Source organism: Lissotriton vulgaris, chromosome 2_1 (genome assembly GCF_964263255.1).
Source record: "Lissotriton vulgaris chromosome 2_1, aLisVul1.2, whole genome shotgun sequence".
NCBI classification, from domain to species: Eukaryota; Metazoa; Chordata; class Amphibia; order Caudata; family Salamandridae; genus Lissotriton; species Lissotriton vulgaris.
This window is the reverse complement of record NC_141687.1, coordinates 1,704,200,686-1,704,227,973: the sequence shown is the minus strand read 5'-3', so window position 1 is coordinate 1,704,227,973 and position 27,288 is coordinate 1,704,200,686. Positions and strand designations below refer to the sequence as shown.

At 41.8% G+C, this 27,288-nt stretch overlaps 1 protein-coding gene across 1 annotated transcript in view; it reads left to right on the top strand.

Moving 5' to 3' along the window:
• Positions 1 to 27,288, top strand: part of MAN1C1 (mannosidase alpha class 1C member 1) — a 274,960-nt gene that overhangs the window by 187,616 nt on the left and 60,056 nt on the right. Inside the window, exons 6-9 of the mRNA XM_086957684.1 lie at positions 5,502 to 5,596; positions 9,906 to 10,029; positions 17,238 to 17,331; positions 20,835 to 20,950. Coding sequence (XP_086813810.1) covers positions 5,502 to 5,596; positions 9,906 to 10,029; positions 17,238 to 17,331; positions 20,835 to 20,950 — 429 coding nt within the window. The remainder of the gene's footprint in view (positions 1 to 5,501; positions 5,597 to 9,905; positions 10,030 to 17,237; positions 17,332 to 20,834; positions 20,951 to 27,288) is intronic.

Sequence of the window (27,288 nt, the reverse complement as noted above, 5' to 3'; positions counted from 1 at the left end):
GATAAATATTAAAATCTTATTATATTTCTTTGCATTAAGATAAACTCACAAAGGCTATTGGAAATATATTTTCTGTAAACACTATGATTGTTGATAAGAAAATTATTACATGGATTCGTTTCGGTCTGTCAAATGTCCCTCCAAACAATTGTTGTTTTTATGATTTTCTCAATATGTTGGACATTAATACGGATTAGGATCAATTTTAATTAGAACGGGTATAATATCTCTTCAACTGTGAAACAATATTTGGAAAAACCACAAACTGTCCCAGGCTGTTAACACTATACAAACATTGTACTTCCTGCATTATAGACTATTTTGTACTCCATTATCCCTTTCTAAAATGAATGTCTCCATATCTGAGCAGTAATCGGCCTGTTCTCATATTGGAATTCTACTCCACATGATGTTTGAATGCAATATACTTCAGTTAATCTATTGGAGGATCATGTTTGGAGAAAGATTAATGCTATTCTAAAATCTACAGTTTAGCTCTCAAAGAGGAAAATCCTTTTAGGGGAGTCTAATTGAGGCCTGGCAGTTGTTTATTATGCATTTATTAGACAAGATGATGTTTAAATTATTTATCAACAAATACATGTCAATGCTTTGCTATTGTATTGAATCTATTTAACATATATTTGCTATTTATTAGTGTATTTTTATGTTACCACATACATTTGCTTTTCTAAATCCTTATTTTCCATTGTCTTAATTTATATACTTCATGTTCTTTTTGATAGAGGTTGTCTTATTTTTCACTGTTTTATGAGAAATATAATTTATATACTGCTTTATCTCATTTAAAGCAATTGTTCAAATGGATAAATTGTAATATTTACCAATTCAATAAAATATTTTAAACAAAAATAAAAAATTCTCGCTTTCTCATCTTGAATATTCCTTTGAAGCTTAGACAACACAACTGTGAAATTCTTCAATCAATATTAGGTATTGGTAATTACTCAGATTTCATCTGTTTTAGTTCACCCCTGCTATAACTGACAAAAACTAGAGAGAAAAAGGAGAAAGGCTCTGAGAAAAAAGAAATATAGCCTGCATAAGAGCAGTGGTCACACATGAAATAATTACATAATTTTAGCCATTTACATATAGACTGAATGAGAAAAATTGGGATAGTGCCGTTCAGAGCCTCTATTATCTTAAGGCACTGATCCACCAAGAAAAGGTAAAAATAAAAAGTTCCTAAATGTGTGGTTTATTCAAAAAGGTTTATGAAGTAGGGAATCTACTTTTAGGAGTCCTGTACTGCAAAACCTTTTCCCTGCAGCAGGACGTTATGGTAAATCGCCGCTTTGAACAATCCAAGCTCAACTCAGCTACTCCCATTCCTACTAGAGGATTCATACAAAATAACAGTGAGTTGGGACACAATTTTCTGCAGTCTTTTGCAAAAATGTTCACATCTCTTATAGAAATAGTCTGACTATTTCTGGTTCGGTGTACAGAATGTTACCATATAAGTTCTCGATTACAAGTTTGTGGCTTGGCCATGCTCAGTTAAGCGTTGGTACATTCTTTTTAGGTCTCACTATGGCTGTATGAGAGGCCTCATGTTACAAATACTTTAAACTACGCAGAAATATAGTTCAGAGTGTTAGTAGACTTTAGGTGTGTCCCCTCAGCCATTGGTTTACAAGTTTTTACCATGCTTTGCAATTGCTTGGACGAGCTCTTTATCAAGCCATACATTTCATGGAAGGTTACATTGTACCATTACTGTTCCTATTTGATTTTAGTGATGGGACATCAAGAAGTAGTTTTACACTGCTCACTGTCCCCTGTCATTCGTATATAGCTTTCTTTTGCTTTGTCACTGCCTTCCTCACTTCTCTTGCTTTCACTCTCCCTCTTTCCCACGTCACTTGTTTCTCGACCCTGCAGACTGGCGGGTGCTCTTCTTAAGAGTCTTTTGTAGCAATGCAACACCTAAAGAGCTATTCTCAATAACTCAAAAACTATTGTATGTAAAGACAGAATACTGGTAGCTTCTCCTTGTAGGTGTCTAGCCATTCCCAACAGTGTTAGGCTGCGTAATCATCTAAAATCAGGCATTTCTAATGATTTATTTTCTCTTTTGAATGTCCCACAGATGAGACAAAAATCCCAGAGGGACAACGTCATGCCATATTTGGAGAATAACTGCCTACATTATGCGTGAATTGTATTTAGATTAATTTGATGTAATATCCAAAATATCTAAAATTGCTGGGACCTACAGGACCTATGCTGGTCACTCCTAATTGAAGCCTAAAACCAATTGCAAATGTAACTTTTACTTGGCTGCCTGACTGTGCCAGAGAGAGGCCAATGGCTGGTGAAGGTCTATCAGTAGAGTGAGACAGCCTATGGTCTTATTTAAAAAAAAGTGATGGATGGGATGGGATGCATGAATTAATCTTAGCCACTGATGATTATTTGGGCTGCAACTCAGTCATGGGTATTTTAAAGATTATCCCATCTCAGTTGGGACCCAGTCATATGCAACTCATTCCTGACCTTGCTCCAATGTGAGCAGTCACACTTCAAGTAAAGGGAGCTGCTGTGATGGCTCCTTGCTTTCTGGGAAATAGATCTTCACTGTGTAGGCGTGGCTCTCTAAGTACGATGAATAGTCGCCTGCCAGGGTGGCAGAGATGATGACCGCCCCACCTCTGACGTCCATCCACCTGGTTCGGAATAAGGCTCTTAATCCACTGGGTAATTCGCAGGTGTCACCCAAAGACAAACGTGCATACAACTTGGGCTTTCGTGTACTCAAATTTAACACTCATTCCGATGCTCAGTGATTGGTTTCAATTCCTATTACACTTGCTACACCAGGCCAAGCCAAATAAAGCTATAAACATGATAACATGTTGCTGTAGAGCTGCATGAGTGCATCATAGGAACGATGTTCCTAAATCGCAGTATTAATGTCCTGAACGGAGTTATACATATGCTTACCACTGCACTCTCGCAAGGACGTAGTTGCTATGTTACCATGTAAATGTGACAGAGGCATGTCTTCCCAAATCCCAACTGAGCATTCTGACGTGATAACACAGTTCCTACGTCACCAAATGTCAATATAGGGAGTATTAATATTACTGCTTGCTACTCACAAATAGCGTCTGAAAGCTGAGAGTCTCGTTGCTCACTGGAATGACTGTAAGAAGTCAGGAAGTCCAAGGCCTTGATTACCACTTTTTAGCAGAGCTGTGGCCTGGAGGTGCAAACCAATGTGCCACAGCTCCTCCGAATGTCGCACCACCCACCCGCCAGAATAGGACTTTCAAGTAGTCTATCAGGAGGGCAGTGTGGCGGTCCCATGGCGGCGCCTCTTTTAAAGACGGCGGTGCCATTGAAAAAGGCACCCCAATGTGACCGCACTACAAGGTTCCTATTTCGCATGGACTCAAAAGTCCATGCCGTGCAGGAAACTATGTGCATGCACACAGGGGGGCACATGTTATGCCCCCCTTGTGCATCCACATGCAGTTGATACACAGAGGGGCCCTTGGGGCCCCCTTTGTTTCCTCTCCTTGGAAGAACCTCCATGTAAACTCTGGAGGAGAGGAAACTCATAATATGCTAGGTGATACCTCAGCGGCCCACCAAGCACATTGCAGGCTCTGACCACCACTCCAACGCCAGGGACCAGCTGTTCCCTGGTGGAGCGGGTGGTTCCAGGGCTGTCCGCCTGCCTAATTCGTAATGCTGCACCACTACAAGTGTGGCATTCCTCAGACCGCCAGACTCGTAATCGGGCACTAACTCTTTGAAACAATGAAGTTCCTCGTGCCTGTTGAATCGAGTTTGTGTTGCATAATTTCCCAGTGGTATTTCCTGGGTATTTTAGTAGTAAAACATTCTCCTACCAAAGTTGTGGGAGAGAAATGCTCCACCCCACCTGGCCACAGCTCAGGTACATGGAGCCCTGCAAGTCCGGTCGGTACTCCAGACGTCCTTCTGGGCTGTCTCGGGGAGAATGTTTTACTACTAAAATACCCAGGTGATATTTTCTTCATTTATTCACTTTTTAATGAGCAGTCGCAAACAAGGTCCTGATGAAAGCAGCAGGATACCTAAGATGATCCGTAATTTAGTCTGCAGAAACATTTTGACCACATATTAAGCCTAGGGGCTATTTGTTAAAACCTCTAGCATCGCACGCTTTTTTATATTGGGAGTAGAAAGGTGTTTATTAAAGTTAGTTTTCCATTCTATTACCCAGTTTTATCTGTTCACATCACAGTTCACACCCTTTTCACCTCACACATGCACTGCTCTTGAGTTGTCCATCCTTACCCTGACATACGAAAACAAACAAAAGTTTTTCATTTCTATCATCACTATTGGCTTAAAACCCACCTTCCCGGTGTGAAGGAAACCCATATGATGAACAGGGCGTCCAGGATCGACGGCTGATGGGTATTTTTCCACACAGGAAAGATGCTCAACTTTTGACGTAGTTCAAAGCCTACCTTTCAGACGCATACTCGAGCCAACTGTTTGATAGACCCACTACTATTCTTTACAACGATATCAACCAACACAGATCAACTCTAGAAATCAACCGGCAACGAAACAAGTTTGGGAAGGATTGATTTTCTATTCCTAACTCCACGTCCACTTGTATTGAAGATAGGTCGGTAGTCGATATTATGAAGTTGATATAGGTTCAGGTCGATAATATTTTTTTTAATTTTGTTGGAACACCCTCTGAGGCACGAACCGTAGTTTAGTCACAATGTTTTGTGTGCTCACAACAAGATTCTCGCCATTGTAAAGTCTATGCAGTTGCTCCCGAGAGCTTAGGCTTACCTCCTCCTCGCCAATACATTAAATTCAGCCGTGGCCTGTGCAGGTAAGAGCGGTGGGGCCGTTTTGGGGGGGAGGGGTATTCGACACACGACCACGAGGGTAAATGTAATAATTAATTTTCCCTTGTGGTAGTCTGTTGAATTGCCCCACCAACTCGGCCACACTGCCCCAACGCTCTTACCTCCACGTGCTGCGGCTGATTAAATATCAATCTTCAATGTGTACAGCTCACAAAAATCATCATGTTCTCAGGGCACCAGCTGGTCCTAGTAGAATCCCCTTCCCAGAGCACGGGCACACAGTAATGTAATGAAATTACCAGACAACGTTTGCCCTGCAATGGCTGACCCCTTTATACGGAGTATTCATAGACCTTATATATAATACTACAAAAAAGATATTCAGGAAGCCAGATTTCTTGCTTTTCTGGTGTACATACTCATGATACACAGATGATTATTTAAAAGAAGTACCTGGAAAAGGCAACAACAAGTCATTTATATGTGAATGCCTAGATATATTCCTTCAACAATATTTAAGTCTTTATTAAACCTTAATGCTGGTTTACAAAGTTTTACGAATAAGGCACCTTGGATTTTAAATGTTTCTTCTTGATTTGAATGCCTTATTGATTTATTTTGTTTCATTTGAATTATGTATTTTCTTTTCAGATGTTCAGAGAAAAAGCCATAGAACTTGGAGACAAACTCCTGCCTGCTTTTAGTACCCCAACCGGTATCCCGAGAGGCATTATAAATCTTGGAAAGTAAGACAATAAATATGTAGTTGTAATGTATTTTGGTTTAAAATGACTGTTTTCTGCATTGTGTACTGTGTTATCTGCTCAATACTACATTTTAAAAGGATTTCTGTAGGTGCAATGGCCTGCACCCGATGTTAAACAGATATCAGATTGTTTAAGCATTTAACCCGGATCTCCAATATCTCTAAAGTAAGGATCAGCTATATGAAAAACAAATACAGTTTTCTTTCCATCGTAGTAGTGTATGTAATGGTCCCAGTGTGTTAGTGTGAACCACAAGAAGACAACACCTAAAGGCAATAAATGACAGGGAATGTGCAATTTCCATATTTGAAGGTTTTATTAGGGCAGTGCGACCGGGCGCCCTGTTTGCAAGTTTATTTTGGTTTCAAAAGCACCTGCTGTCGCGTTCCTTACCTCCTGCAATTTCCAGCAACAATAAAAAATGTCAAGATAACTGCGGTGATTAATGTTCTTCCTGGAGAGAGATCAGAGTTTTGTCTAGTTTAGGTTTTGACTGATCATAATATGGCACAGAGGCTTAATATGCCTGTTGCATGACCGTGTACCTACCATGCAGATCACAAAGTGCATATAATGTAAATGGTTCAGTGGGGTACTGTTTTTCTACGTAAACGTCATAATATGGAACAGTGAATTTTTAACTGTTATCAAAGAACTGCATGCACACTGCAAAGTATAGATGTACATACTCCAGAACAATGTTGCACAACCGTTCATTTGGGTAGAACCCGATTCTTATTGTTAACGAGAACTCCCAACTATGGGCTTCTGTTTTCAATTCTGAGTTTGTACTTCACCACACCAAGCAATCTTAAACAATACTGCCTAATCAGTATGGATGACATGTCACTCCTATACATTGTAGTCCTCTGCCTCATGTAACATTTCCTAAAAGCTTAGCTGATTTACACAGGTATGATTGATTGTCTCTGTGTAATGTGTGTGTGTGTGTGTGAGATGCAAAGCGCTCTCACCCTACACTGGCATGAGTGGCGCGCCATACAACTAATTAAATGCATCTGAAAGCGAGTGGTTATGGAGACTTGAGGGCCCCTGTTAAAAGGCAGTGTTGAGGGGATCCGTGCACCATGGATGGGGCAGGGATAAACAAACATTGTCGTACCGCGCCACCAGTACTAAAGCAAGTCCTGGGTTTCTAAAAAAGGGGCTGAATTCTTTGAGGTTGCTGGGACTCGTCTTCTGCATGAGAAAGTTGTAGAAAGTAATAGTAAAAGCTTAGGGATGTATTGTACAACATAAATGTAGGAAAATTCAAGTTTTCTAATAGAGCACTCATACAAATTTCAAAATGACATCATTTTTTGAAAAGTTTCTACAATCCTTTTGACATTTCTACAGAATTGACCCACCATCTCATCAGACATGCCCCTTCAAACCTCCTTTTTTTGAATAGTCTCAACTATGCCATGCCCTGCAACCATTCTCTCATTCATGCATATCCCCTCACCCTAATCCACCAGGCACACACATCTTCAATTTGATTGCATTTCAAAATATCAAGTTCAAGACTATTGATTTGCAGTTATATCAACTGAACAATATCAACTTCTAGCATATCATCTAGATAAGCATATAATGAGGAATCTACATTTACTGTTGTAACTCCATATCTATATACCCTGATGATAGGTTGGTAGTTGATATCAAGCAGTTGAAATAAGAGCATGTTAAATTTGGTAGAGTACTCCTGCATTCTAACCTGTGATCTAGTAAAATGTGTTCTGTTTCTGGGCTCCACCTGCCCAGATTCTACATTGAAGTACTGAAAAGAGGAGCAGACAGAGAAGTCAATCCTGTTTCCTCACCCCAAATCCAGTACAAAAGAGTAAATTGCCACAACGTGGTCCCTTTTAATTTCTTCTCTCTTGGATTTTCAGGATTTTCCCTCAAAAATATAATGGAAATGTCACTTTTTGCTATTAGTGCTGACAATTGCCTCTATGGGAAAGCAGTATTTTACGGGAAGCTAGGAAACTACAGGGCTTTACCAGATGGGATCAGATAGGCATCTCCACACTTGGGAATGTGATTGAAGCGGGAATTGTGGAGACCTTTGTGCACTTACAAAAGTAGTATGAGCTAGCGGGCTTGCAATATAATAAATATAATAAATATACACAGCTCAGGCACGCCCTGGTAGCTGAGGCAGATTGGTTGGAGCTTCTGGACTCGTCCTCTGGGAAAGACACTTGTCGGATGGTCTGCTTGGATGGGTAGCAGTGTCAGGCACTTATACAGTGATCATAAATACATTCCTGACAACTTGGGGAACCTCAGGAGTTGATGTGAACGAGACATGGGTGATGTGCCTGGGAAGTGTCCCTTATGCATCCCCTGAGAGGCGGCCATCAGGGCCCGGTTACTCTTGGTACAGTTGCAAATTCTCCACAGAATATATCTAGCTAAAGACAGACTCTACAAAGTGAGGAACATTCCCAAAGAAGACCATTTACGATGTAGGGTCCCAATATGATCCTTCTTGCACACACTCTGGGAGTGCCCGAATATCCGTGCATACTAGAAGATTATACTTAGGGAGTTGGGGAGTATATTGGAGTGAGAAATACCACTTAACCCACACTATGTTCTATTAGGGGCTCCAGGGACTAATGACTTGCCTCTCAGAAGACTGGTATTTTTTTTTCAGGGGGCTAGTGGTTGCTAAGAAAAATATAGCACTGGTCTGGGAGGTACAAACTTTGGCCACTAAAGCCCATTGTATAATGTGGATGGATATGTCCATGGAAGTCAAAAAGGAGGTTATGCTGCAAGACTGTCCTTATAAGTTTAAAAAGTTCTGGGGTTGATGGAGAACGTTTTATAGACTGGGGTCAGAAGATCTGACAACAACCCAGGCAGAGGCCTCATATGACCCTGATGTGCCTGTAGTCCAGGATTAGACAGTAATACTAATGCAGCTCCCCCTCCTCCAGCTGCGGCCTTTGTACTGTTGGCCTCTCCCTGGAGACCACCCCCTTGTGTCCTCCTTCTTCCGACATGCTTTTTTCCCCTGCCCTTTATTACTTAGGAGGTGTCCCTAATGTACTCACAGTGGCATTATGTTTTCACCTGCACTAGACATTTGGATGTGGGTATTATAAAAACTGAAAATAAAATAAAAAATTATAATAATAAAAAAAATGCAACTATTGTATTTTCCAGCTAAGAAATAAAAGATGTTAACAACTAGTTTGTGTTATGCCTATATATCTAAACCTTTTCCCCCATAAATTAGGGACAACAAAACGGGCTAACATACAGGGGTGGAAATCAGCATTTTTTAAAGTCACTATTCTCAGTAACAACTATATTAAGTCACACTGTTTCATTAAAAAGTAGTTCTATGTAATGAACTTCTTGATGTCATTTTTGTTGCATATTTAGTGTGGCTACTTTTGTGCTATATGTGAATAACATAAATAAATGATATCAGAGAAAGGGTTTTGCAAATCACGGTATCAATAATCACCTATAGAATTTCAAAGAAGTCATAATCATTTAGCAAATTTGGTATGCTTTTGAACAGTGATCCAAATGATACATTTCTCATGATGGATTCTGTGTTCAGATGTTGTACCTAAAAACTACAACTGCTATGAAGATTACCACTATATCGGCCAGTTAGGTTGATATGGAGTTAAGAATAGTAAATCTATACTCAGTGGCGTAGCTAGCCACTATGCCACCCGTGGCGGTCCCTGCCTTTGCAGTCCTCACGGCAGCCGCATGGAAGAGTGGGGGGGTAGACGGGTGCTGGCGATTCCTGCGTTTGACGCCCTGCGGCAAATGCATGTAAGAGCGAGGTGGCAGGTGGGGGTGGCTGCCGCCCCCAAAACTTGTGCCCCCGCACCTCCTTGCTATGCCACTGTCTATACTTACTTACTTTTACCATTTGTTAGTTTATTTTTTATTTTAGTTATATGTATACTTGCTGTGAAGATTAGGGCCTGATTTAGAGTTTGGCAGATTAGATACTCCATGACAAACGTGACGGATGTCAGATCAGCCATAATGCAAGTGCATTATTGCCTATGGCACTTGTAACATGGCAGATGGCATATATAACACATTTTGATGGAGAATCCTATCTCTCAAACTCTAAATCACCACCATAGTATTTTTGGGAGCTTCTTTGGCTTTATTAATTATTCTTGAATAATGAGTTCAGTAAAACAAAGCATAAAAGTTGACAAATGTGCCCTGCAAAATTCAGTTTCATCATGTGGGTGATGCATGCAACTCATGCCTTCTCTTTGTAATTTTTCAGTGGTATGAGCTGGAGCTGGGGATGGGCATCTGCAGGGAGCAGTATTTTGGCAGAATTTGGTACATTACACTTAGAATTTGTACAACTTAGTCAAATATCTGGAAACCCACTATTTACTGAGAATGTAAGTATTCATCCTTTCAACGATTATAAATAAGTTTTCAATGTCTGTGCTCTTTACTGTACCTTTTCATATGTTCATTAGCCCATGGTTGGCATAAAATCACCCAGGCTTGCATTAAACGCCTCTTGTCACTCTCCCTATATTAGAGACTCTCTTGAAATGATAGACATCTTATTGTTGAAAGCCTCCTTTTGGATCTCTGGTGTTTGCCAACATTTGTGTAAAGCACTAAATATAATGCGAAACTGTCAAAATTATCATTCTAAATTTCATATCACAAAATACATTTCTTAGATGTACCTTTAAAGTCTAGGACAATGTTGTGCTTGGGTCTAAATATGGCCGTGGCGGTTTGTGATGGGGCATAATACGTGCCAATACTTCTAGCAAGCAAGCAAATGAAGCAAGTTTGTCTTTTCATGAAAAGGTTTTGAAAAAAGTGGGTCAAATAGTGAACATTAAAGCATAATTTCCACATAAACTTGCTAAAAATCTGTAGGCTATAAAACTACACTCATCATTGGTGGCTCGTCAATAGGGGCATTTAGGTTGTGCCCTCCTGCCAGTTAGCTACCACACAATGCCCTCAGTCTCTCCACCCAATATTTATTTTATTTAGCAGTGTTCATGAAAGCATAACGTTTGTGTTTCCATGTACACTTACGCTATGCAGCCCTCTCCGGGCTCATGATGACAGGAGAAGGATGCTTACCAGAGTTTCCCCCATTTTTTTCAAATTTGCCTTTGGTGCCCCCTTGAAGTTCAGAATAACTCTCTGTCAGAATCCCGTTCAGAGGGCCATGGGGCCTGCAGGAGTTTCTGGGCCCCACCAAGTTAGTTGAGACAGTTTACTGATGTCCAGAGGCCCACCCTACTATGGATCCTGCTCATCTCGGTAAAGTACCCCCTTCTGCACTGACTCTCAGTAAGGTAATGTAGCGTGAGCAGTCAAGGCTCCTTCGGAGGGGAGTGTAGCTACAGATCAGTGAACAAAGCTAATAGCTCAACGTGAACGCGGCACACACAATCAATAAATGTCCAGTCGAATGCTTATTTTGTATAGAAGTACTTTAATTCTAATTTTACCTATGCAAAGGTAAACACATTCAATAAATAATAACACAGTTCCCCCTTGAGTTGCCACTCAGTAGTTGTGAGGCTACCTGCTGGCTGCCAAGTTCCCATGTAACGGGCGAGTTGTTATTCCCCATGCATATGTGGCAACATCCAGGGAATGTTAACTACTAAGCCCTGTCAGTGGGGTCTCCCCCTCTTGGACTGAGTCAATAAGGTGTAGTCATTATGATGCTGGGTGAACTTAAGTCTGCCTAACAATGTCTCTGTCCTGGGTCCAACCGACCTCTGGTCAGCGGTCCCGACCGCCTAATTAGGATGTGACGCAACACTGTTCAGTCACATTTTTTACATTTCCCTATGGGAGCATGCATTCCGGCCGAAAACCTGCCGTAGTACATGCTCCCATAGGGAAATGAGAGGTGCTCTTGATCCCTGCACCCTGTGACAGGCACCTCGGGGTGCTGGGATCAACAGGAGGCACCATAGGTGCCCCCTTTGCTCCCAACTGGAGGCCGCACACACAAGGGGGCCCCCAAACACGCTTTCCAACATGGGGACCGATTAGGATGGCGGTGAATCCGCATCCTCCGGCCGGTGGAAACCACCGCTGGCCTGGAAGATGCAGATTCACCTCCGCGGACATTGGAAACAACCACCGCCCCATTAGGATGGCGGTGGGATCAGTGGCGGACGGCCACACCGTCCTGCGCTGATCCGCGGTGTATGCACGCAAATATGGTGGCGGTGTCTGCAAGACACCGCCAGCCATATTAGGATGCAGGCGGAAACATGCTTTTCCACGGCGGCTTTTCCGCCGTGGAAAAGCATGTGGTCTTTTGTGTTTGGGGCCCGTTGCGGGCCCCAAGGGTGTTGGGTGTGCACATGGGGGGGTACCAATGGTACCCCCCTGATTTGGCATTCACAAGGTGGCAGGCACCACGCGGTGCCTGCCAAGTTGTGCATGCCAAAGTTAAACATGCATATTTCACATTGCGGCGGGTGCTGCTCAAAGCAGCACCCGCCGCAATGTAAAATATACGTGATTTGACCGCCAGGGTGGCGGTCACATTCTAATTGCTACGGAGGGACTGCCGCAGCCCCTGCGGTCGGTCCCTCTACCTCGGGGGTAGTCCGCCATCCTAATCGACCACTTGGTTTCCATGTCAGACAGGCGAGCATGGAAACCATGCATTGTAATCCCAAGGGCAGAAAGGCCCTCCCTTTGGGATTACGAGCCAGTTCGACTGGCCGACGGAAGCCAGCAGGAATGACCGGCCGGTTTCGTTTCCGACTGCCAGCGTTGTAAAGTAGTACAAAAGGGGGTGGTGATGGATGGAGCATCTGAATCAATCAAACACTCACACCCAGTCAAAAGATCTGGGTTTAATCTATCACCGTTCTTTAGCCCACTCTGCCACCCCAGTTAAGACATGGCTATATGCAAATCAGTCTGACCCTGTGCCTCATGGGAACAGTCCAGCCCTAACTGCCAAGCCATGTCTTCCCTGGACCGGAAACAAGCTTCCGAGGACCGGTTTCTGGCATTCCAGCCGTCTTCTGCCCGGCTTGCTTGAATCCAGTGGCAAAGTGAGCAAGGGACTCACGTCTGAGCATACCCTGCCACACTTATGGCGGCCAAATGCGGTACAAAAGGGGGTGGTGATGGACGGTGCATCTGAATCAATCAAACGCTCACACCCAGTCAAAAGATCTGGGTTTAATCCATCACCGTTCTTTAGCCCACTCTGCCACCCCAGTTCAGACATGGCTATATGCAAATCAGTCTGACCCGGTGCCTCATGGGAACAGTCCAGCCAGAACTGCCAAGCCATGTCTTCCCTGGACCGGAAACAAGCCTCCGAGGACTGGTTTCTGGCATTCCAGCCGTCTTCAGCCCGGCTTGCTTGAATCCAGTGGCAAAGTGAGCAAAGGACTCACGTCTGAGCATACCCTGCCACACTTATGGCGGCCAAAAGCGGTACAAAAGGGGGTGGTGTTGGACTGTAAAGTAAACAGCAGGCCCGATTACGATGCTTCCTGGGCCGCATCGTAATCGGCACCTTCTTAAGGCAAAGGATCTTTGACACCAGTTTAGAGTGGAGCATAAATCGAAAACATTTTAATAGACATCATCATTACAGTAGATTAGTTAAGTCAATGATAAGAGTTTAGAATCGATCCAAAATCTTTATTTCTCGTTATAAGATTAGCAGACTGTTTTCTTGTATTTTCTCAATTAGTCCGATAAATCCATTTACAGAAATATCAAACAAGTCCTTATTGTAAAGAGAATTATTCATTTCAGAATATGGCAGAACCCATGAAGAGTTCTTGAAAAAAGTGAGATCATTAAAGAAATCGAACTCCTATATATATAGTAGTTCAGGAAGACTCAGCCAAGCTTCTGTATGCAAGGTGTTGTGATAGCTACACTCATTAAAGCATGAGAAGAGAAGTAAATCAGGAAATGTCACTGCCAAAGTGGCAAGTAACAAAAAGCATTCAGCAGTAGCTTACAGCAATTTCAAAGTAAAAAGACCGTCTCTAAAGGAAATTCTCCATTAAAGCTCAAAAGATACTGTGCTGAAAAAGTGTCTCCCTAACCAGGAAACAAACACTATTATAAAACAGAAAAACACATGTATCAATCTTTTTTGGTGTTAGCTCATCTTGAACCAATGAAGAGAAATTGTCCTGTCTTCGGCAGCTTCTTCCTTCGTTATCACGGTAAACACACAATATCTCTAGGTACTCCTTAAAAGTATCAGTTAGTTGCTAGGCATTCCTATACTTGTAAGATTTGCCTTGGGTTTCCATGAGAAACTTAAGCAATGTCTAACTATTAGCTATTCAGTGTTTCACTGCGTAACAATGAGCCACTTTAAAGACAGATACATTTTATTTGCAATGTCCTGGTTAAGAAATGTTTCACATCTCCATGTAAGCATTATTGTTTTAATATACTGTTCACTATTCAGCATTGTATGAGTATGTGAATCTAAACTTTCTAAATGCAATGAGAACATGTAGTTTGAAAAATAGAAATACATTTTATGTAGTCAACACATTCTACAGCAATGATGAGTCCAAATAAGCCACATTCAGATAATCTATTAAACACATTTGTTAAAGAGAAAAAATAAGGTGCAATAGAACCAGGAATAAGGCCTAGTATGGGACTAGCAATAGAAATACGATAGAAACCAAAGCTTAGTGTATTGTTTCACCACTTCTCTTTGTAGTATTCTAAAACAAATTGATTATAGCCCTACTGCTGAGGTTATGTATCATTTGTAATCAAGCCTTTGGCGCTGTCACTGTATCAAGTGTCCTACTGCGCCTTTCACAAGCACTATGTGTACACCTACATTGAAGAAAGAGTACTGCTGTTTGAAATTAATGTTCCTTCCGCTATGACATTTAATAAAGATCGTGATACTCAACTTGGTGTCTCTTTCACTTTTTGTCTCCTTTATGTATTTATTTAAATGTGTTTCAATTGTCCTTCAAATATTACCTGATGAGGCGTTGTCCTTTACCACATTACCTGGGTTCAACTGGGTTTATGGGATTCCTCCTGTCGTTTTTTCCTCTTCTCTTGAAACAATGGTATGTACATAGCCCTCCAGTTGGACACTCCTGCTTTAGCTCTAATGCATACTATTAATTGCTTTTCTCGCCTCTTATTTGGATCCTATTTGTAGTTTTTACCAGAAAGTTGTAAAGGTGGGAAAGTCAGAAAGCAAATCATAATATAGTACTCCTACTGTTAGAAGTGGTGCGGGTCCGTTTATGATTCTCAGGTCTGTACACCAGAGCAGTATTCTTTGAAAGCCACAACACTCGCATGAAATTTGTTTTTGATGAATCAGTATGATTACTTTAAAGAGTGAAAGCTTGAAAAGTAGTCTTTTTTCCCAAAGCAGGCTGATTGCTGATAGTCCTATTTCTATTTATATGCTTATGACATTATTTTGACCTCCAAAGAAAGATAAATGAGTTTACCTCTTGTATTAAGAATGGGCAGCTAAGAAGAAACATAAGCACTATGAAAATAACAATTTCTTTCACAGACTTGAGGGAAAAGTTAGAGGCTGGTCATTGCATGTGAAAGTCTTGGAAATTCGGCAGTATTGTTGCAATCAGGGTTTACAGTTTCATTCAAGGATTAATTGGCAAGGGAATATAGACAAGCTAGTCGCAAAATTAAAGATCTAGGTTATTGGCAGTGGAGGGTTGTTTTGCCAAAGATTTTCAATGATACATTTATCACTTTCAATTTAAGTGATCCATTTAGAACACGGTCCAATTGACATTATTTTAAACTAGATGCACAAGGATAAGTATCTAGTATCAACCTTTTAATGTATCAAGGAAATCTTTAAGGTCACTTGTTATCCATCGAATGATGATGTTGATTTTAAATATGGAATTCATTGTATGATTCTAGAAGTTCTTAACAGGCTGCATATCACTGAGGAAGAGAACTAGTCTTAGTTGTCTAAATAATTAATGAAGGCTTGCATTAAGTTGACAATCAAAAGAATCAGTATAGAATGTGATCATTTATACTGTATGAAAAATAAAAGGTCAGATCCCTTAGCTGACCATACCACTCAATTTACAATGCAGATATATATGAAAGACCTCTTAATCCTGATATCAGGTACTTCTAAATTTTAGGGTGTGTGGTACATTAGCAATAGATTGACACAGCAATAGGAAACAGTGCTGCGATTCAAAGCAATGTTCGCTGTGCAGTAAGGTGAATTAAGATTTATGTCACATGCGGTTTGTAAACAACTATCCTTCAAACGGAAGAAACTATTGAGACTATTAAGTATCTCAGGACCTGATTTAGAGTTTAGCAGGTGGATGCAAGTCAATTGGTGTGGCCGAGGACTTTAACCCCACCATACCGAGGGTCTTCGTCCTGGTAAATTTAGAATAGTCCACCAGCCCTGCTGACTACTCTAAACATTGGCAGGAACCTCCGTCATGGCTCCTCCTGTCAATGTTTTAAACTTTTGACGAGTAGCTCCGTCAAACAAGACAGCCGCCTGTCAATCTTTTACAAAGTTTCAAATTTTTCAAAAGCAAACTCTCAAAGTAGGAGTTTGTTATTGAAAATTGTAAAACTGATGTAACTCACAACATGGAAGTTGTCTCCCATGGTGTGGGGGTCATTATTATTATTTTTGTTTTATTTTTTCTATCTTTTACTGCCTAGTTTTATACAGCAGTGACAAATAACATAAATTCATAACACAGTTTACTGTTGGCAGATGGTGTTATATCTAAACCTCCAACGGACTGTAGTCAGTCCGCTGTCAGAGGAGTAGGTCTGCGACGGAGTTGGAGTAGGCTTTGTCACTGACTTACCTAAGGTCCATCTGCCGTGGAGGGTTTGGCAGAGAGGGTACTCCCTCACAGTTGTGAATTATGCCCTGTATATTTACTGTTAAACTCGCTTTAAAGTTTTTCCATGAACCTACTGCAGTCCATGCTTCTTTTCACCTTTTTAAATATTTTAATCTAGTTTTAATTTGTGATTGTAAATTCGATGCGATTTTTTTTTCTTGTTATACATTCCTGTTTAAATGCGTATTGTTTTATAACCAAGAAAAAACGGATGTCCGCATTCCGTGAATAATTTAGATTTTGCTTACCTCTTTCTAACCATTGTACTTTTGGAATTGATTTCATTGTTTGATTAGTAAATGACTTAGAATGGCAGGTTCTATAAACAGGCAACTTTTCTGATAACATTAAATTACTTGTCTCTGATATTCAGACAGAACAATAAAAGCTGAGCGAGGGTTGATTAAGATATTTTGCTGCATATCTATATATATATATACCTTGTGTGTATTTTTTTAGTATACATGAAGAGCTTTTTGGCAATACAAAAGAGGACTTTAATGACAGGCAGTTTTCCATGATTTGGAAAGCTTCAAGATCTTAAAGAGCTTATGTATTAACGAGGCATATAAATTACAGAATGAATGTTCTACGTCGGAGCATTCATTCAGTCACTGAGCTACTGAGACATGCTTTAATAAACATTTCTTATCAACAGCAGAAGCAGGATTGGCAGGTAAAGACTAATTAAAGTGTTTTTTTGCCTGTAGGTAATGAATATCCGGAAATTTTTGAAAAGAATTGAGAAACCTCATGGTTTATACCCCAATTTTCTCAGCCCTGTCAGCGGAAACTGGGTACAACGTATGTATAGCATTCTTTTTAACCCATATTAAATATTGTCAAAAATACAGTATTTTGAAATGATGGTCCATACATGGTAACATTTCATATAAAAAATGTACCAACCCTGTGTCACAAAGCGTTCCATCTTATAAAGAAAGCTTTATCTGTTCAAACCAATTAATAAGACAAGAACTCACTTTCGAATGCTTGTAATTATGGACACTATTTCAGAGTGATTACTTTTTCCATATTATTTTTAGAAATGAGAAGATTATAACACGAGTGAATAAATGGTAAGGGGAATAGATAAATGTTGCATACCTTTATTCTATGCAATTGATAATTGCTCGAAAAGTCAGATGTGTCACTCAGGGCTAATTGTGACAAAAGGTCAGCATTTGTGAGGTAGAGGGAATCACAGCATTTGATAAATAGCTGCATAAAACAGCAGGGAAGTTATTCAAGAGTACATATGCACAAAGAGCAGATCAAAATACCAATGTAAAAAAGAAACACAGGGGGTATTGTGCCGATGAATAAAGACAAAAGAAATGAAAAAAGGCTGGGAAAAAGCAGAAGTGTTAAAACAATGATTGTGTTCCGTGATCGCAACAGAAAAAAACAATGGCGGAGCACGAATGAGCTCAAGAAAATGAATGTAGGTAAGAGGGCTGTGTGTATTAACTCGCTGACAAAGAAGACCATCCTGGTAGACCCGGCAACACTGAAAGCACAATAAAAGAGAAAGTCACAGAGGAAAGAGCTGTTTATTCTTACCATTACTTCAGCTTCTCTTTCAAAAGGCAAAGCCACTTTACGCAATTCCTCCCCTCACATTGCTTTGCTCATCCAGTTGCAAACATCTCAGTACATCTTTTGTCAAAAAGCTGAAAACTCATCCACGATTTAGAACAGTGTTTCCCAAGCTTTTTAGAACCACAACCAGCTTTTTAGTACGGCAAACTTTCACAACCCACCCAGCTTTTATGGACAAGTGGTGAGTGACTTTTTAATGGTACTAATGCATTGCGTGGTAGCGCCTTGTCATTTACAGACAGCACATTATCCAATAAAATGGTAACTACATTTGCACAGGCATACAGTTTTTAATAAAACTAATTTGTACATAAAAGATAATATGTGGAAATTGGGTTTCAGCGAATATATATTATTTGTGAATTACCGCCCTCATCGCAGCCACCGACGACATCAGGTCCCTGCTCGACAACAGGGAAACTGCTGCCCTCATCCTCCTCGACCGATCGGCCGCATTTGACACAGTCTGCCATTGCACCCTAACAACCCGCCTCCACTACGCCGGGATCCAAGGAAAAGGTCTGGAATGGATCACCTCCTTCCTCTCCGGCAGAACTCAGAGAGTCCGCCTCCCTCCCTTCTGCTCAGCGGCCACCAAGATCATTTGCGGCGTTCCCCAAGGCTCCTTGCTCAGCCCCACCCTCTCAACGTCTAAATGAGCCCCCTCGCAGCCATCGCACACCAACACAACCTAAACATCATCTCCTACGCTGACGACACCCAGCTGATCCTCTCCCTCACCAACGACCCCACCACCACCAGAGCCAGCCTCCAGGATGGTATAAGAGACGTCGCGGAATGGATGAAGCTCAGCCATCTGAAGCTGAACTCGGACAAGACAGAAGTCCTCATCCTCGGTCCATCCCCCTCCCCCTGGGATGACTCCTGGTGGCCCCCTACGCTGGGCACTGCCCCCATTCCCACGGACCACGCACGCAACCTGGGATTCATCCTGGACTCCGCCCTCACGATGACCTAGCAAGTCAACGCCGTCTCGTCATCATGTTTTAACACCCTGCGCATGCTCAGAAAGATATTCCGGTGGATCCCCACCGACACCAGAAAGTCGGTCACCTAGGCCCTCGTCACCAGCCGACTGGACTACGGGAACGGCCTCTACGCTGGAACCACAGCCAAACTACAAAAAAGGACTCCAACGCATACAGAACGTTTCGGCACGACTCATCCTAGACATCCCCCGTCACAGCCACATCTCCGCCCACCTGAGAGACCTGCACTGGCTCCCCGTCAGCAAGAGGATCACGTTCAGGCTCCTCACCCACGCACACAAGGCTCTTAAAGACATGGGCCCCAAATACCTCAACAACCGCCTAACGTTCTACACGCATACCCGCCGGCTCCGATCCGCCAGCCTCGCCCTCGCCACCGTCCCACGTCTTCGCAGAACCACCACCGGAGGAAGATCTTTCTCCTACCTGGCGGCCAAGACATGGAACTCCCTCCCCACCCACCTACGGCTGACCCAGGACCATCTCTCCTTCAGAAAGCAACTCAAGACCTGGCTCTTCGAGCAGTAGGTGCACCCCCCCTCCAGCGCCTTGGGACCCTAGCGGGTGAGTAGCGCGCTTTATAAATGTGATTGATTGATTGATTAAGTAAAGTGTATTGATTTGTTCGGACCCTATTAAAATCTTTGTTTCCATCAAACTTCAGAATAACACAAAAGACCAAATGGGATTCTTGGAAGATATAATTTAGTGCACCAACAAAGGGAGCAGTAACTCTCATTCCATTTAGTCCGTTATGTAGCAAAATAAATTAATGGGGGCGAGGAGATCTGCAGCTCATACCTCAGAATGTAGTTGTAAATCTCCAGATGTCCAATAGCCACTGAACTGTTGTTCATGCAATGATCCCTCAAATCCTAGACACCCTATGGATGGAACTCCTGAGCAGCCAACTCAAACAGCACAAATTGAGACTCTTCTTATTTTTTTAAGTACTGAGTGCAAGCAATACCTAACCTGCAGGCACATTCTTGGTCCCCGATTGAAATGTGACTAATTTACAGGGAAGTAGTCCTCATTTACAACTCTTTCCATGTTTCAAGGGATTATAGTTTTCCAGAAGAGAAAAGCTTAACCACTAACTTGACATTACTAAAAGACATCTGCTCAGCCATGAGGATAGAAGCATTTTCAAGGATCACACTTTACAACTGTCTTAACTGGGAGGAAGGGACAGTTGCTTAAAAAAACACCTATGCACAGTAGACCAGAAAATATCCCTGGTTTGTTTTCATCTTGATGGACTGTTTTTTGGAAGAACAATGACAAGCCACCACCCAGAGTAGCAAAGTCCTGGGACACAATGGTCGTACATCCTCTGTAGGCTGTTCTCCGCCCTGAAATTCTCTCCACCTACCATTCCACAGCTGGAGCTGTCCCCTTACTCCAACATCCTTAACCATGCTTTCTAAACTAACACATAACTCCTGTGGCAAAGTCAACTAGAGCTATCTAGTCCTCTAGTTGTTTGTATGTTAATCCTACAATGCTGTTTATTTATGTGCCTAAAAGGATGTCATAACTCTTCTGCTTAATGCAACTTCGATAATTAATGTCAAGGTAAACTGGTTGAACCACTCAATATGTGTCCATACCACAAAGTCTGCTATGATGGCTATACATTAGTGGTTATGACAAACTAAATAGTAATTATCTCTTGTGTTTGTGACACTGCAGACCATGTCTCAGTTGGAGGGCTTGGAGACAGCTTCTACGAATACTTGATAAAGGCTTGGTTAATGTCAGAACGGACAGACCATGAAGCAAAGCAGATGTACTATGAGGCTCTGGAGGTAAGGAACGTGCTATTTTGAGACAAATAATTGTCCTCAGCTCCAATAAAGTTTAGTATATCTATATTTGTTTATTGTAGAGTACCAGCAGCATAGATCCTGCTCTTGTGACAAAAACAGCATTTTGGGGGGGAGGTGAGAATTGCCGGCCTTTACAAGGTTGTGAGATAAACATGGAAACACCTGAAAACCAAAATCCCTAGACTTCCACTCATGGTCCTAAAAATCTCCCCAATCCATCACATTTTCCATCAAATAGGTTGTCTGTGCCCAGACACTCAGTTGCTGTAGTCATGGCAGGAACAGCTTGCTGGATGTAGGGCTCTGTCAGAACTGTGGTCAAAGGGCTATGAGACAAGCAGGAGCTACTGAGCCCAACTGTAGCGGTTGAGGGCTTGTACCCCTGATGTCCCGGGGCCCAACACACTATGGATCCTGAGCAACTGGGCCATGTACCTCTTCAGCACATGACTCTCAGTGGTAGCGCGGGTCAGGCTTTTCAATGCTTCTCAGGGGGTAGGGAGGTAGAAACAAGGGGTGAACATAGACTCACAACTCAAAATGCATGCAACAGTAATAAAAGATTGTACAGTCAAATGCTTGCTTTTATGAAAAAGGAGAATTTATAAACCAACACAAGGTAAAATACAGCACATCCAAGCAAAACATACAGTATCTTGAGGTCAGAGCTATAGTGTTTTTGCAGACTGGTTCCTGAGTCCCATTCCTCTCTCACTAGTGGTAGTGGTTATTACCCATTAACTGTAGGCTACATCCAGGTAATTCTCCACCAGTAGTCCAAGTCTCAGGAGTCACACTCCGACTCTTATTAAGTCAAAAGTATTCTAGTGCCCGAGCGCTACATGGCAGGCAAGTTCCCCTCGGGACGCCTGACTCATAAATCAGTCTCACCTGCACCAGCCGTACCTACACGACTGGAGTCTCCAAGCATGCCCCCTTCATTGGCACTGCAGCAGCTGTCTCCCATGAGTTCCTCACGCACAGCCCTGCAGGGGAGATGATCGCTCATTCTTGAGTTCCTCACTCGAGTCCTGCGAAGACAGAGGCCCAAGGTTGGGGGGTGGGGAGTACTTGATGCTCCTCCGATGATGGTAGGTTTGATTGGATCCTCCCCACAGTGTGAGAAGAGATTCAACACTCATTACGATGGTCCTCCGTCAGAAATCGGGCCCTCACGGGTCTCGATGGTGGCCTTTGCAACTGGCTGACTATCACGATCAAACCATGCTCTTGCCTTTTCCCAGTAACCTCGCCTGTCGCTCACTTTGTTCCGCAAATGGACTACAGCAGCAATCTGCATGGCAGTCCCACCCGGCATACAAGCCTGGGTCTTTGAAATTTATGTTGTGGTCTGCTTCCTTTTCAAGTGTCTTCTCCTCTGCCCTCCCCTTCCTCCAAAAGCAATCTGTAACATCAGGAGTGACTCCAAATCTGATAGACCGACAACACAGACCATGGGAATGACTATAGTGTCACTCCTGGATGTCATATAAACAAGGGGCCTAGCTCCACCTGGGCAACTAGGACTCTAACATGCAACAACTATGACACATTCGCTTTATTTGATACATTCAATTTAATGCAACTTCATGCATATTTCATCTTAACAAAAAAATATTTTACATTGAGTATATAAATGACATAATCATAAATCTCATTAATCTCATACAATTAGGTTTTGCACATCAATACAATGATAAGTTAATTTCTTAATCTTTGAGATTCCGAACCTATGCATTTCAAGACTTATTCCCTCCATCAGGGGTCTCTCTGTAAAAGCAAGAAAAAATATAATAAAAGATCACAAAATCTAAGGATGATAAATATCAGTGCCTTAAGTTTTAAACATTACTATTCACAAACTCCACTAAAGACTGCACAATTGTAATTAACACAAGCACCCATGTGCAATACATTATACTCAAAACTAACCTAGAAATCACTAGGAAGTCCTGCTGTCCACTACGAACTGAATCTAATCAAACTAATCATGAGTCACAGTCTCGATGTGATATAGAGATGGGAAAACGACCAATTGTTAGTGTGCATAGTCTCAACATACCTCGAGAAAATCAATGGTCTTGAAAAGGCTACTACGTCATGTGTAGCCACTCTTAACTGTTCTGTGAATGAAATGACGCTATTAGAATCCATACAAGAGATACATTTTATGTTGTTCATTAATCTAGGCAAAACTTAAATGCTCACCAGAAGAAACAAGAATATCGCCTTCGAATATCTCGATCCTAATCAGTAGATGCTGCAATATAAAACACATCGTTGCTGCCTTGCACTTGGTTTAAACAGCATTCAACTCGTAAAACAGAATGTTCATTTGTTGCATAAAGTTGCATTAAATAGAATGTATCATATGAAGCAAATGCGTCATAGTTCTTGCATGTTAGAGTCCTAGTTGCCCAGGTGGAGCTAGGCCCCTTGTTTATATAGTTTGATATATGCTCAGTAGGCATAGTTCTAACATTGCACACATATGTGGTGAAACTCAGTTTAAATTTAAAACAGAGTGTGCTTTACACCCACTCTCATCGATACACCTGGATGTCAGCCACAGTGATGTGTATCAAAAGGTTACGCCAGGTCCTAATCCCTACTCTTTATAATTCCCTTATAAGCCCCATCTCCTGTGGCAAGGCCTCTTCCCATTGAGCTGTTTGCAAATCAAAGAGCACCCTTTAAAGTATTGTATTGTATTTTATTGTATTGTATTGTAATTGCATTTACATAGTGCTTACTACCAATGATGAGGCGTTGAAGCACTTTTTCGGCAAGTAGCACGCTACTCTGGATCACATAAAGGATTAGGGGTGAATTAGTATAGAGAAATATGAGATTAAATTGAGCTGTGTATATGTTAGACTGTTTTTTGAATTGAGAAGGATAGTGGAGATCCAGAAGAGGGAAAAGGTTTGCATTTATTTAGCACTTGTTACCCCTGATGAGGTGTTGAAGTGATTTTCAGTCCCGTACCCAAACAGGATTAGTGGGGAATTAGTATAGGGAAATATGACATTAATTTGAGTGGTGGACATGCTAGTCTGTTATTTGTATTGCAAAGGATAGAAGAGGGAACAGGTTTGCATTTATATAGTGCTTGCTGTCCCTGATGATGTGTTGAAGTGCTAGTACACGGAAAAGCCTGGCTCTCCCTTATGCCAGTGTGTTTGATCCAGCTCATGAGAAGACAGCAATCCATAAAATGTCTGGGGGGGGATTCCTCTACCTCATCATACTCCTCCAGTTAGCCCTGTGTTTACCAAAATGTAACCAAAAATCTTCCATTTATTGTACCGTTCAAAGGCACACACACATCCAGCACATGTGTATGACACACACGCACTGCCCATTACTGCATCATACCTGTATTGTACCATTCACAGGCACACATAACCCAGCACATGCGTATAACATAACGCACTGCACAGCACTAGGTCTTCCATGTATTGTCTCATTTACAAGCACACACACATCCAGCATATGCATATGACATATCACGCACTGCATCATCCTTGTATTGTACCATTCACAGGCTCACATACACCCAGAACATGTATAGAACACACATGCAGTGCACCGCACTGCACACCATGCCGATGTAGGCCAGATTGTGTTGGGCACACAGCAGCAGAACTATAAATGAGTGTGCCTGTAGGCCTCAAGCCAGTGACACAGGTAAAAAGGCATTTTCATTCCTACTGATCTCTACATAGTATGCTGCCCCCAATGCGCTCGTACTGCTTAACTCATGGCAACGTAGTCCTTCATCATTGTGAGGGTAGTGTTTTGGTGCCCATTCCAGTCTAAAAAGATGGCAATCCATGAGACAGTCCTATCTCAGGGCGCATAAGCATGATAATTGTTAGACCATCAAAAAAATCAGCATCAGGGTTCCAGATGTCATTACAGTTGGGGCACTCAGGGCAAGGATACATGTCCTTCACCAAGTGGAGATTTTGCGTCCCAACAGGCCCATTGTTACCTTGTGGTCTGGAGCCACAGACAAAGGCAGTTCCTGCTGCAGGTACAGCAATGAGTAGGGGGTGTATTAGGGAAGGAACACCAGAAGAAAGAATGCTAGAAGACCGCTCTGGCAATGGCCAATCCAGGGCCGTTTTGCCATAGTCCTCTTAATGGATGAAAAGATAGGCCTTCTTTTAAAGGGAACAGGTTCTCATAAACACATTATGTCAGAAAGTGAAGTATGGGAGGGTTTGACTGACTCCCATCCCTCCAGCTTACCCACAAGAAGCACTCACAGATTACAGGGGTAGGGTGTCACTATTGCATACTGAATCCCAGTGTCTGGGCAGAGGCTACAGGGGTGGGATAGGTGCCTATGTAAGCCCAGGAATCAAACAGGGGAGGAGGAGAGTTGTGATGTAAAGGACAAATAGACTGAATCCTAACCCTCTTCTTACAGGCAAGTGGGAATATTGATAAAGGATGGAAGTTCAGAAATTGGTCGTGGGGGGGTAGTCTTTTGGGGAAAGGAAGACGAGGGACTGAATGATAGGACCAAGGGCAAGACCCTTAATTCGAAAACCAGTATTACAAAGGAGATTTTGTCCTGAAGGAAAAACTGTAAATCTAATGATTTATGACTAAAGACAGCATGTGGACTGAGCTGTTGTTGACTGTAACAATCATTTGTGTTAGCTCACTGTTACATTCAGAGTTGAGACCCCCTCATGTCAAGATTATCTGTATGTTCAAAAAGACAGCCTTATACAGACCTGTATTGTCATTCTTGTTTCGCTGCTCTGAGCAGAGCCTTCTAACCTGGTAGGATTGTTTGCAGGGGCTCCTTTTAATTGTCGCTTTTTGCAATGAAGTGACTTTGGCAATGGCTTATTTTCACTTTGTTGAGGGGCCATTTTTTTTCTATTTGGGAAGCACGATTAACTCAAGATGCAAAACCATCCTCTCTCGTAGGATATTATTGATTATCTCAAGGAGTGAAGTTCTATAGGAAATGCCCCTTCTTTCAGTGTACTGGAGAGTAGTGGGAAGGGAATCATCGATCAGGAACAACAGATGTGAAGAAGGGCTTCTTGTCTAGGACCAGGTTGCATCTGCGCTGGAAACACTGACGCATTGCACACTAGCTGCTGAAATACCATGCGGCAACAAATAACAGAATGTGATCTCAATCGGTAACTTGGCATACCACTCTCAGTAACAAACTTGTAATAATCCAGAAACAGCTTGACTTTAAGAAGGTTTAATGTTCAGCACAGCATCAAGTCCTAGTACAGCAGTATCCAAGTTACAACTGACAAACAGAGCAGAATGCTGTATGAGGAAAGCTCTGTTCAGAATGCAGAACATAAGAAGAAACATAACATGGAACATGCAGTTAAAGGGAAAAGGTTACATATTACATAATGCTTCAGCTATACAGAATATAACACAGCTCCCTCATTAAATGAAAGAACAAAATACATATTATACAAAATCCTGTAAAGAAGTAGGTCTTCTTCTGACACACATATCACCTTTGACTCTTGATGCTACCGAGTCAGAAAAAGAACTCAAACCAGTCTTACCATTGGAATTGTCACATTGGCCAAAATTATCTTGAGACTGGAATTGTGCATCATTTTGTGTTGGACATTTTGCAACCTTGCTCAAATTCCAGACCTTGCCATCTTGGGTGATGACAGAATTACTGAAAACTCTTTTAATTTGAATTGGTATACCATACTTACTCATACCCTTGCTAACTATGAAAGGTTTCAGAATCCTGACCCAATCACCCACACACAAACTATGTTCCCTTGTCTTCCACCTCTTATTGTACCACATAGCTGACTTTGTTTACAACTAACTCTATTCGCAACACTTTGGATATCAACCTCATCCTCTCGCAGATTTTTACATTTTTCCTTAAACCACCAGGGACATATGTTTGACGCAGGATCCCTACCTTTAAGTAGTTTGAAAGGACTAACCTCCGTGGTTGTATTGGGAGTTATACGATAGGTCCAAAGCTTCTCCCTAAGCACATTCAACCAATTGCCCTTCTCCTTAATGGCATCAGTAACAAAACTCTTCAATACTTGGTTAAAGCGTTCAACCTGTCCGTTCTCATGCGGTTCATAAAGGGATGTCCGAATGTGTTTAATATTGCAGATTTGCAAAAATGATTTCATCTCAGATCAAACCAACTTTACACCATTGTCCGACACTAACACAGAAGGGAAACCTTCCCTTGTAAAAACTTCCTTAAGAAAAGCAATAACGACCTAAGAAGTCACCTTAGCCACAAATTTCACTTCTGGCCATTTACAATGGTAGTC